The sequence below is a fragment of the Leiobunum rupestre genome, chromosome 9, assembly GCF_980474605.1.
Source record: "Leiobunum rupestre chromosome 9, qqLeiRupe1.1.hap1, whole genome shotgun sequence".
Lineage (NCBI taxonomy): Eukaryota > Metazoa > Arthropoda > Arachnida > Opiliones > Sclerosomatidae > Leiobunum > Leiobunum rupestre.
Genome location: NC_143392.1, coordinates 47,410,762 through 47,423,622, shown reverse-complemented (window position 1 = coordinate 47,423,622; position 12,861 = coordinate 47,410,762). Strand labels below are relative to the sequence as shown.

Below are 12,861 nucleotides of genomic sequence, written 5' to 3'. Positions count from 1 at the left end.
GTTTTAGAGGTTATTCCCCAGTTATAAAATCGCCTAGAAGGTAAATCGGCCGGACAACCTCGTATTTTCCCAAATTAAGCTTGCAATTACTCAGCAGCTTCCAGTAAAAGGAATTGGAGTGATAGCTGAAGAAAGTTTGATAAGAAAATAATTATAACTTTATAAGATATAAATTTTGCTGGTTCTATTGGCGAAGGAATCATTCCACTTTAAAATGATATGTTTTTTCTAATAAACAATGGCAGCCCCTTTGGTCCTACAGACATACAAAGTTGGGAAACCCCTAAACGAACCTTTCATCCTTAAACTTTAAAACCTTTTACGCCATTTATGAAGGGTCCCTCACCTACTCGTAACGCTGTAGTTGAAACCTTAACGTCATATTTTTATCTCTACTGTTAGAAACATCTGTTAATTTTCTGCTGGATATCTACAGAAGCAATTTATGTTAGTTAAATAATGTATAAATATTGTAATATAATCTATACTCGAAGAAGATAAATTTTTATCAGGAACAGTTGAAGTAAATTGATAAATTTGCCTATAAATTCGGATGATATTGGAAAATATTTGGTTTATTGTATTGTTTTTTAATCTCTGTAAAACAATGTTTGTTACTAATCTTTATTTTCGAGTTATTTCTCTCTTCATATTATGTCAAATCATCGCGGGGAAAATTAATATTGAAACCAATGAAAAGGATATTATTATTCGTAAGTTCTTTTTGCCTAAACTTTTTGTCTTTTTGAATTTAAGCACCGACGTTATTTCTAAAACAATGTTTTAAGTGTATTTTATTAAAATTCATGTTGAAGAACATTTGTGTGCTCTAATATCAAAAGTGAATTGGTCTAAGAAAGCCTTGGACTGACAGCCGATTGTAGCTTTAAATATTATTATTATTATTTATTTATTGATGCGAATTATGGATAAAAATTGTTACATTTAGAAGTAGTACATCGTTCCATTGCCACATGAGCGTAAAGCTCGTGCGTGGCGGGGACATTCTTATACATTTTTACACAAAAGTGCATTTAAAAAGTAATGAAATATTTACATCGGACAAAACTCCGTGGGTGGTTTGAACATTCATTAAAGATTTCGAGATTTTTAAATTTAACTTAAAGACATGTTTTTTAATTGAGTGTGACCAATTTTTAGCAACCGTGCAACTATTTTAAATTTATAAATTTTAAATAATAGTTTTTTAAAGCACTATTAAAAGGTTCTAATATAAATCGTTTTGCTAAGGTGTCCCGTTTCCTAATTGAAACAATTAATTGGTTAGTTACCCAAGGTTTTAATTTTTGTTTTTTACACGAGAAATGTAATTGACTTTTTCGGTTGCAATATCGATATAATTTTTTAGTCCAATCATAAACAATTCTGACGATTTATTTGGATCATTTTCTATATAAACCTCGTTCCATGTTTCTTTCTCTATATTTTTCATTAAAATTGCATAATTTCGATATGAACGCTCAATTACAACCATTTCTCATAAATGGATCAGGGGCAAAGATGTACAATTATGTTAAGTCTCAAGGAAAGGGGGGTGCAAAACGTTAATGGCTGCCAGGTGAACAATGTGTGTGCACAGGTGGAGTTTTTATTGGGGTTCACATGCTTCTGAAAAACTGTGGTCTATTTGATAATGACAAATTATCGATTACTTTACTAAGATAAATGTTTGTAGATTGAATGTTTGAATATCGTAAAACATCAATTTATTTTTGGTTCCAATAAGTCTTTATCAAAATACGCCTACAACGTTTAAACCGGTATGAAGGTTGGAAGTGAAATATTAAAAAAAAACGTTTGATCCTCAAATAGTTTGTCAAAGGACCATTGTTTCTCAGGAATATCCTTTCGGGAAAAATAATTAAAAACAAAATAGTGTCTTCATAGACTTTGCAATGGCGGCGACCATGCTTTGGCGCTAAATAAATTTTAAAAATAATAAAATGAACCTTAAAGGGAATATAACCTGCAAAGCAATCTTTATGGAAGACCCCTTCAATTTTTCAAATTTCCCTGTACAGTGGCGCCAAACATTTTTAAAGCCAAGGCAAGAGCGGCCAGAGCTGCAAACGTTGGTGTTCCACACCAAATGCCTTAGGTTATATTCCCTTTAACGAAAGAAAATAACAACGAAAAATGTAACAGGAAATAAAGAAACTTATTATAATTCGGGAGTTAACCCTTGTCTGTCCACACCAAAAGTTTGCCCTAGTGGCGCTTCTGGGAACAATAAAGCGAGCCAATTTATTTTCTCTTTGTGGATTACTTGAAGCTTAATTAGGTGAATAAAATTTCAAATGTGTGGCTTAATTGCCAAATTTTTTAGTAAAATGTTTGTAAGGTCTAACAATTTATAATATCAGACGCCAAAGAATATTCTGCCACTGCAATAAATGAAACGTTTTCAGCTGGACTTGATTGAAATTTATTAAACCTTATTGTAAAACCAAATGCCACAGCTATTTGAATAAACCAGTTTCCCCGATTTACCATGTGAAAATTGTACATACTAATCTCTAAAGGAATGTGTATAAAAACGCTCTGTTTTAAAGCTATCTCAATCTAGAACTAAATAAATGTTGATATTTCGCAGACTATCCACCGGAAATATATGCAAAGGAAAGAAACGTTTCCAACACATTCGCTCACTACGATGCGATAACTGATGGCTACCTTGACACTGTTTTGAGATTGGCTACGTCCAAGTTCAGAGATATGGGTATCGATCCATTGTCGTTGCCTGATCTGCAAGAAACGTTTGAAAAGAAAGTGTTGTTCATAACGTTTTATGGAGGATTCAGCGCGTCAAATGGCAAACTTACCGGTAATCCTTTGTATAATTTAGGTGTCGCTTTAGTAGGGCCGAAAGAAAAATAACCACGTGCTTGGGGCATTGATGTGTATAATATATTTGTATTTAAACTAACCTCATAAGTCAGACAGATGCGCGGTTAAAGGAATCTCGTGAGGTAAATTGTAGAATATCAATTGAAATCGGTTTAAATCAGATTGCGGGGTGGGGGACAATATAAACCTGCGCTGAATAACTGTCATTTTTAGACGCCTGAAAATTAAGGTTTGAATAGTTGGCTCTCTGAAGTCCTATAGTGGTAAAATTGAGATGACTGTTAAGTGAAGTTAATTGATATTATAACATCGAAAAAGCATTTTCGGACCAGAATTTCTAAAAATATAAAAACATTTCCGAATATTTGATGTTTTTTGAAATTTTTATTTGTGTGGGCAGAAACGAAGCCGATTATAAATATACTTACTAGAGACAATTACAATTTCTAGTGAATTTGCGACGGATAATTCGAAGAACAATGTTAAATTCAGTCTGAGCTAGTTTTTTAAGAGGACAAGGTCTTTTATTGTTAATACTGAGCCATTGCCGTATCAACCAATTGCAGGACACATAAGCTTCGAACTTCATTGGGCTTCTCAATGTCCCACTAGTGGTGGGCCCCTAGTATTAAGTCTTAAGTAAAATGCTGCACAGTGTTTAGACGCCAGAAGGCAACCTGAAATTAAAAACAGTAATTTCTACTTATCCGTAACACCCTGTATAGTATGTTTTTCAAGTTAAATATGCAAATGTTAAAAACATAATAAATTTATTATTTGTTAATATTTCCCTGTATTCGAAACATTTAAATTTTTGATATTTTAAGTTTTTCTTATTGTAATTTCCCATTGCAAAATACAATTGAACATTTTTACCTGTATTCAAAATTTAAGGTTTATCGTCACTTTACCGAGCTGGAAATTCCGATGTGACCTCATCAGGAACTCTTCAGCAAGCAAGAGCCTCGTTGGCCGTCAGCGCGATGAACGTCGTGGCCAACGCGAGAGCGTGGTTTGGAAAAATCAGTATTCCTTTTCATCTAACGGCCAATGTTCATTATGCAAAAGTTACAATTTGGATTGAAATTGCTGTTGACAACGGAATTGTGAAGCCAAAGGCCACCAAAGTTACCGTAGACGAAATCGGACATATTAATTTGACAATTAAAAACCTAGGTCCGCTTAATTGGGTCGTCGAGAAAATAGGAAATTTAGTTATTAATAATGTTAAAAATAACCTTAAGAGCGCCATCGCCGGACCTATATTAAATGCTATTAATGATGCTCTCAAAAGTATCCCGATTTATTAGATTTTATCTGTTAAATGTGTATAAAACATGTTTCACAAGAGAAGAATCTAGTTAATCCTTTTATCTAAATTATAAATCTGGGCATAAATGGGAACCGTCGAAACATACGCAGACTCACTGCTTTAAATGTACCACATTCGTTTCACCGACTGTTAGTCAGTACAGACTTTTAAAACCATGGTAAGTTATCTCTTTATTAAAGTAAAATTTGTTTTTCTAAATTAAAAAAATTAATAAAAACTTTTATAAACAGTGGTTTATTCATTTTAGTCCATTTCAAAAGGTGAAATGTAAAAATTTATCATCGTAACCGACTTTATATTTGTTGATACTTCTCTATTTAAGCATTGAATTTATTATTTTACTACATTTTATTGTTACATGCAGTAATTTATACATGTTGGTTTTACAAGTAATGGTTTTTAGTATTTAAGGGAATTAACATATTTAACAGAACATGTCTGTCTATTTTTTTATATTATTTGTGTTTCTTTGTTAATAACTACATGTAGCTTAAAAACAATGCTCTAACGATAATTTGTACGGCATCATCTTTTATGGAGTCACCTATTGCTTTACTTAAAACTGGGTTTAAAGCTTTTTGTATTTCCGGTTGGACGATGTTCAAAATGTACTTCCCGAAAACTGGAAAGAGATCTTCGACCAATTTTGACAGAGATCCTCCGCCCAGAATGTTTTCAAATGTGGCCGACGTTGACCTTTGCTCAAAGAATTAATGTTTAATTTAAATTTACTTTTATTCACTTAAAAATCTCTACTTTGACTAGAGATAAGAAATAACGAAAGAAGTTATAACATACATAAGCCTTACTATTATAACTTTTGAATTGACATTTGTTTGTATCGAATAAGCCTATGATTTCGAGCTTGAGCCCATTGTTTGATTTAACACAGCTAACCATTACATGTAAAAATTTATATAATAAAGATCTAATAGCTATTTCTTTTTATTTGCAATTGAAAAATTAAAAAAGAACCAACCCGTAGTCAAAGGAGATGTGCGTAGCTTTAAAGATGACTCGGAAATTTCCATCGTCCACAAAATCGCCCTTGAAGTTTACTTTAGCTTCCTTGAAGTTCAGCCTGTAGCCTCCTTCTCCGAAAAGAGGAAATATGTTGAACGCTTTGCCGTCCAATTTGTACTGGCCATCGATGATTGCAGAGGGAAAACTCAAATCCAGATTTATTGAATTCTTAGGATCCCTCGACAATTTGTAGTCAAACGTAGTTAAGCCATGAATGTTAACCTAATTTTAAAATATTTTCATCAATGATAGGCTTTATTGAATATTATTAGCACCAGTTTATTTTTAATAATTATGGCTATAAAAATAAATCAAATTAATAAGTCTGAAATAAACAACGTATCATAGGAAACTGCCTCGTTAATTTAATAACTGAGGTATCATGATTAACTTTGATATTTTTTTAAAAATATTATAGAGAACCAATTATTTGGTAAATGTTATTTTTGGGTCGTGGGATATTAGAAAACTATATTTTTCTTAGTATTTACTATCTTCTATAGATTGGAGCAGTACATGCTGATAGTCCTACGTCACTTTTCAGTAATTTCATACATGCTGGTATTTATTTGTAGGTTTAGTAGATAAATATGGCATCAGAAGAAGTCAAAATTTTCACATTTAGAATTTTAATGAAAAGTTAGATATTTGTTATAATTAGTTAAGAATGAATAAACTGTTAAGTCAGTAAACAATTTAGACTGATATTAACAGAACCAAGATTACTGTGCATACACACATTGAAAGATTTATTGTAAGAACTAGCTTTTAAAGCTTATTAACCATTTTTCTGATTTGCAAAGCACAGTTTGGAAGTGACGAAACCAGTGTATCTGGCTTTATTAATCTATTATTATGTTATTATTATTATATTACTAATTACAAATAACAACAATAAAATGCTTCTAACATTACAGTGTATGTCTTGAGGGTACTACAACAGAGTATATTAGCAAAAAAAGATAAGATTTTATAAATCGTAATTTGAATCTTTACGTTTTTTTCTAGCCCTAGCAGCATCCTAAATGAAACCCGTTTAATGATCACGGCTAATTAAGAAAAAATGAGGTTGTCTAAGCTCCAAATCTTTGGAATAATTGAATCCATTTAACGTTTTTATAAATTATAAATGTATGGTTCAATGTTTTTGAGGGATAAAATTTTTACAGAATTTCTTTGCACCAAAATTAAATCTATGTGAATGTATTGAACTTTTCTGTAGAATATTAACTTACTTGTTTCAGATTGAGTGAAATTTTGGCATTTCCAAAATCGTTGTCAAGTTTTATCGGATTTAGAACTAGCGGCTCCATCTTTGGTATACGTAAAGCTGGGATTCCATTTTTCATCTCTTTCTGAATAACTGATTTGTGTTCTTGAATGACATCGTTCAGTCGAGAGAATAAGTCAATATCCTGAGCAAAAACGTCGGGTGAGGCAATAAGCAAGACCAGTACACTGGCTGGGAGAAGTGTTTTAATTTGTGTACATTTCTTTATAATTAATTGCAATATTAATTCTCACCTATTACGGCAAATGTATTTAAGAACATTTTTTCTATAATTTCTTATGATATATGAAAGAAACTAACTACCGGCTTGCACGGGCGTTTTCAATTTAAGATAATGAAATAATATATAGAATGACGAAGGAATTTGATATTATCTCGTTTTTACGCTTTAAAGCCAAAGTTAGGCTATTGTCTTTTTGTAATCTTCTAACCACGTACCCTTATATTCGCGATAAATGTTTTCAAATTAATATTGATAGAGCTGGCTTTAAATTTTAGGTTTGCTTTATAACAATGTTTTGTTTTTCAAATATAAAGAGACTCAAACCCACGTTTTATTTGATATTTAATAATCTGACTTCAGACAGATAATTAATTAAAGTGTTTTAAAATGAAAATATTGTTGAATAAACAAAGGAATATGCCAAGGAAATCCAGACCAATGGTTGTAATTGGTAACAACCGTTATTTTACGGTACACTGGCTCACTTACTATCTTAATGGTAAACTGTCTGCTGTTATTGTTGTTTATTACAATCTAAACCAAGTAAGCAAAAGAACTATATTAAATAATGAAATTATTTTGATTTCCCTCTAGTTTTGGTTTTTGACGCGCTGACCGAGTCACCGAAACGAGGCAGCGAGCTTTTACACTTGAAACCTACCCCGGTCACCCTCAATTAGAGGACAATTTTGCCGTGCAAAGCACAAAGGCATTAACGACCAAATTTTCGATTTACAGATTTTGGTTTTATTTCTCCTTATTTTATGCGTTAAATTCAATTATGAACAAATTTTCGAATTTAAAATTTTTGGTCTTAGAGATATGACTTGTTGCAAAACGCATAATTTTACGTTTTTCCATTATTTTCAAACCCAAAACGCATTAATGTGTTTATTTTCTTTAAAAGTCAAATCAAAACGCATTTTTTTCGCGTTTTAAAACATGATTTTAATGATATTTCTGAAATATCGTTTGGCCTGTAATTTTTTTAGTGCCAGAATATAATTTGAGTTGAAAAATCCAAGTCTACTATATAATCTTGAAAGTAAGTTGGGGTATCTTAAGGCAAAGAAAGTTTGAATTTCGCGGGTTTTCTCCATATTTTGGTTTTGGTCGTAAATGTTTTTGTGCTTTGCACGGCAGAATTTGAACTCACCACCCATGGAAAAGCCAGAAGTGAGATAATAAAAGTAAAGTTTAAATCAGTCTAGATGTGGCTATCAAATAGCAAACATCTAATATTTAAATTTTAAAACACGTTTCGCTGCCACTCAACAATCATTTTGGAAGATTGTTGTTTTAAATTGCTGTAGGATATAGCTATTTTCAGTTGTTGGATATATTTATGTGTGACTATTTAACTAAAAATTTTCCGTATTTTTCCGAAAAAGTTTTCATTCCATGATTAGTCTAATATATTGTTTACAAATTTAAATAAAGCGGCATTTTCGCCTAGTTTTTTTCTAATTTAAAAGTAAAACTAAACCTCTACACTTACAAGGAGAGTACCCGAGGTATTTATTGCCGATTAAGATCAAAGTCGGCCGAAATGTAGACCTCCTTGAGATATGAAATTTCCCAAAAGAGGACGTTGCACTACCCATTGGCTTTGCCATGGCAACCGAAAATGTTTTTGACCACTTAAAACAAAAATTAGATTTTTTCCTTATTTTACCCAAAAATTATTACAATTTTACCCCAAAAATGCTCTAATTTAGCATTTCGTGAATTTAATTTTTTTTTAAATTTTCGTAGGAAGGAAAATTAACAACACTAAGTATTCCCTTCAGCTACTACCTGCACTTAAATTGAAAAAAAAAATCAGTAAAAGCTTGGATTCCGAAACTTGATATGTTTTGGAAATAAAAAAAGGGAATTTTATTTCCTCGATAGCTGTTTTGTATTTGACCCCTAAAAAGCGTCGGCGTTGATACTCAGTGGTTCAGAAGAAAAGTTGAAGCTGGAGCTCATCGATTACTTACTTTTCCTATTCCTTCGATAATGAAACCACAGTACATTTTTTAAAGTGGTATATTTTTTTATCACTTAATATAGGTTGTTAATTTTATATCTTAAGAATTGCATTTCGTAATTTGTTTTAAAAATTACACAAAATTATTTTATTAATTTATTTTTGGTTAATTCCATGTTATTAAACACTGTTAAAAATTGCTGTTAATTTTAAAGAATTTACCTGGCAGAAAATAACCAGGAAAGTTCCTGTAAAATTACAAGTTTTTTTCCTGTAAAACTAAGAAAGAAAAAAGCTGCTTTAGGCACGAAAATAATAAAGTATCAATAACATTATATTTGAAATTACTGATTTTCCAACATGAAACTTCTTATAGCTCTTACGGTTATTTGCCAATATAACCTTAATATCATGTTGTGATAGCAGGTAGTTGATTGCGTTTTGAAGTCTTTTAATCGTATAGTGAAGAAAAACACTCAAGAGGTTTTTTTTTAAGAGTAATTACCTATCTTAATCAAAACGATATAAATTGAGCTGGTACATGAAGAATCTTCACTAGTCTGCTTAAAGAAATTGGCAATAGCTCCACATTTTGGGACGCCACTGCCAATGCTATTATGTAATGCCTATGGATTTTCTTCTTCGTGAGTTCGGCTTAGTGGTTCTTCATCATCATCGTTCTGGATAATTTAGTTAGATGATGAGACTATTTGGGTTAAAGGAATTTCAGTTTCGGACTTCATAAAAGCAAAATAAATATTAAATTTTGACATATATTATAATAAATAAAATATCGGTTTACTCATTGATGTGTATTGACTTCCTTTTGAATAGATAAATTCTTCAACTTGACTGATAGACAATTTGTTAACTAACTGTATTCAACTTAATGATTCATAATTATTCGTAGAAAATTAAGAAGCGTAAGAACCTATTAAAATAGCCCTGATGCCGCAAAAGAATGCCATCCGAAAAGATATACTGAGGTCTTTGGTTGGTGGAGTTTATTATTTGGCCTTTATCAAATCATAATAAAAACTAGATATCACTTTTAATTATTTAAAGTTAAGGCTTACTTTATTTTGATATATTGACTTCCAACTACAACTATCCCTAACGCCGCCCGAGAATATAGTTAGGCAATTTGGGTTGGAAGACTTTCAGTTTTAGCCTTTATCAAATCATAATAATTAATATTAGATTTCGCCTTTAATCAATTAATGGAAATTAAGGTTAACTTAATTTGGACGTATTGACTTCCTACTACAGCTAGTCTATTAATTGAAATTTACGTTAACTTATTTTGGACGAAATGACTTCCTACTAGAACCGCCTTCCGAGAAGATAGTGAGGCTATTTGGCCCGGGTTGGAAATTGGAGGGGTTTCAGTTTAGCCAAATTGAGAAACGTTTTAAATCATATAGCATGCCTTTTTGACAGTTTCCAAAATCTATGTCAACATTGAAGAACCCTTTCTAATGTTTTTTATTTTTGTACTCTCAATTTTTGTAAAAAATAAACTAAAAATTTTACATAGAGAGCAATTGTACAAAGGTTGAGCGCTCTTTGGTTAAGGTTGGGGACGTCTTAAGAGAGACACAATCTTCTTGAAAGTTACGTGATCCTGAATCAATTGAAAATCCTCTAAATACCCTCTCTAAAGTCTAGGATACTATTAAAATTACATATTTAAAGTCACGTTTTCTGGAAATAAAAAAAATGTTTGCTCTCTATCTGAGTTCCAAACGAAGGAATGGTTTAGCCACCATCTTCGTAATCTTTGCAACAAGGAAGTGATGAGTCGATATAAAACTACTTTGGCCAAATTGTCGCCGGGATATTGGCGTTTTCCTTTTTAAACGTATTTACAGGTAGGCTTTAATTTGTAATAAATTAAAATAATGTAAAGTTAAAATGGCTAGTACGTATTGGATTTATATCTGCTATCGCAAAAAGCTAGTGAAGGGCGAAATAATTATAAAAAAAATGTTCCTCGTTTCGCCATAGATTTGACAGAGTTTTCAAAAACGTATTTTTGGCCTCGGTATAAAGTAATCTAGTTCGTTTCTTTTTTAGGTTAAAAGAAGGCTAATGAAAAATTTCAGTGTTTACCAAAATAACTTCTACTAATTTTATTTTCTTTAATTGTTAAAAAAAAAGGAATAAAGTTAAAACGTATTTGCGTTTTTTTAGGATTATCTAATACGCCTCAAATTTTAACCCAAACTTAAACATAAATGAAATGGAAATTACACGTTAATCGGATCCAAGATTATAAGACTGCGTTTATTTTTAAAAAGTGTTTAATGGGGGTCAGATGAAAGAGTCTAAGAAATCACCGCTAACTAATTTTTACCAGCAATACTTGGTTTGGCGGGTAAAGGATACCCTATTGCGTATATCTTAAAGACCGAGACCAGAGCAATTTTCCACCACTCTTATCCTGTACTTTTTTTCTGACGAGTGACAACTGATTGACATCTTTGACAACTTAGTGACAGCTCTGACAGCTTGAGTGACCGCCTGGACAATTCCATGTCTTTTTGGATATATTCTATTCAAAAACAGTCAGAGCGGTCGACGCTGTCACTCAATTTGGCGGGGGTCTAAGTTCGAGTACGAGAAAATGGAATCTCTGTTCTCGGCCTTTAAACAAATGATGTTGATATGTCTACTAGATAAAAATATAGGGAATATTAGTGTGCGTACTTTGTTTAGATGGTGGGGCTTTTGTGCCCCTGTTTACCTGATGGAGCTGAAATTGGCAAACAGTGTAGAAGTATAACAGTAATAAACAAAAAAATTGAAATGGTATTTATAAGTCAATTGGATCCCAAATTATAAGAGTCACTTCCAAAACCGGACAAGTGGGGATTGTTGCGCGCCCTGTTTACCTGACAGAGCTGAAACTTGCACACAGTGTAGAGGTTAATCAGTAATATAGTTTATAAATGAAACTGAATTAAAACGTCAATTGGATCCAACATTATAAGCATGTGTATTTTTTTTAAATAAGAGGATGGTTGTTGCGCCCCCTGTTTACCTGACGGGGCGGAAATTTACACACAGTGTAGAAGAATTGCAGTCATATAGTTTAAAACTGAAAAGGAATTTAAAAGTCAATTGGATCCAAAATTATAAGACGGCGTAGTTTTTTTAGATGGGGGCTAGTGTGCCCCCTGTTTATCTGTCAGAAATGAAACTTGCAAACAGTGTAGAGGTATAAAAGTTAAATAGATGAAAAATAGAAATGGTGTTTAAAAGTCAATCGGATCTCAAACTATAAGAGTCATGCCGAAAATCGGAAAAGTGGGAGTGATGCACCTCCTGTTCAATTGACGCAACTGAAACTTGCACACAGTGTAGATATATAGCAGTTATATATATTAAAAATTTAACGGAAGTAAAAAGACAATCGGATCAAAAATTAAAAGACTGCTTAATTGTTTAGATGGGGGGGGGGGGGGGCTACTGGCCTCCTTGTTTACCTGAAGGAGCTGAAACTTGCAAACAGTGAGGAGGTATAACAGTAATAAAGATTAAAAATTGAAATGGTATATAAAATTCTATCGAATCCAAAATTATAAGACTGCGTAATATTTTCAGATTGTGGTCTTTTCGCCCCCTCTTTACCTGACGAAGAGCTCTAAAACTTGCAAACAGTGTTAAACTGTTGTTACTGTCCCTGCTTTCCATAAGCTGGGCTATGCCCTGTCACAGTTTTCGTTTCGACGACGGGGAGCGGCGGAGGTGGTAGTGGCAAGTGTTACCGCTGGCACAATATGTGTCAGTCCCTCAAATTTCGCTGGCCAACTTCCGCCAGAGCACTGAAATAAAAACATAAGCTTCACTTTTCTTAAATCATCATATTATGTTTTTATAATAATCTTTTATTGAAAGCTATTTTATGAATCTCGTAAAAAATATTGTTAACATATAACTCATTTACTTTACCGCAAAGTAAAATACGACCAGAATAATTGCTGCGTTAGCAAATTATATGGAAACAATAACGCCAACTTATTTTAGATTTTTCCTTCACTAAATATCGAACAATCTTCCAACTTATTCTGTTAATAATTATTGAATAAATATTTTTTAAATAAATTATGCAAAATAACTTTTAAATGAAGCCTTTAGTAAAGTTGCAA

General features: G+C 32.1%; 2 protein-coding genes across 2 annotated transcripts; one reads left to right on the top strand and one right to left on the bottom strand.

Moving 5' to 3' along the window:
* Positions 1 to 603: 603 nt before the first annotated feature.
* Positions 604 to 5,482, top strand: LOC149928558 (mite allergen Lep d 7-like). Its single transcript, XM_090158368.1, has 3 exons — positions 604 to 713; positions 2,615 to 2,845; positions 3,763 to 5,482. The coding sequence occupies exons 1-3, from the start codon at positions 608 to 610 to the stop codon at positions 4,176 to 4,178; spliced, it is 753 nt and encodes a 250-aa protein (XP_090014494.1). The 5' UTR covers positions 604 to 607; the 3' UTR covers positions 4,179 to 5,482.
* LOC149928557 (uncharacterized) lies at positions 4,469 to 6,947 on the bottom strand. Its single transcript, XM_090158369.1, has 4 exons — positions 6,749 to 6,947; positions 6,460 to 6,686; positions 5,181 to 5,446; positions 4,469 to 4,897 (listed from the first exon to the last, which is right to left on the bottom strand). The coding sequence occupies exons 1-4, from the start codon at positions 6,774 to 6,776 to the stop codon at positions 4,681 to 4,683; spliced, it is 738 nt and encodes a 245-aa protein (XP_090014495.1). The 5' UTR covers positions 6,777 to 6,947; the 3' UTR covers positions 4,469 to 4,680.
* Between the last annotated feature and the right edge of the window lie 5,914 nt (positions 6,948 to 12,861).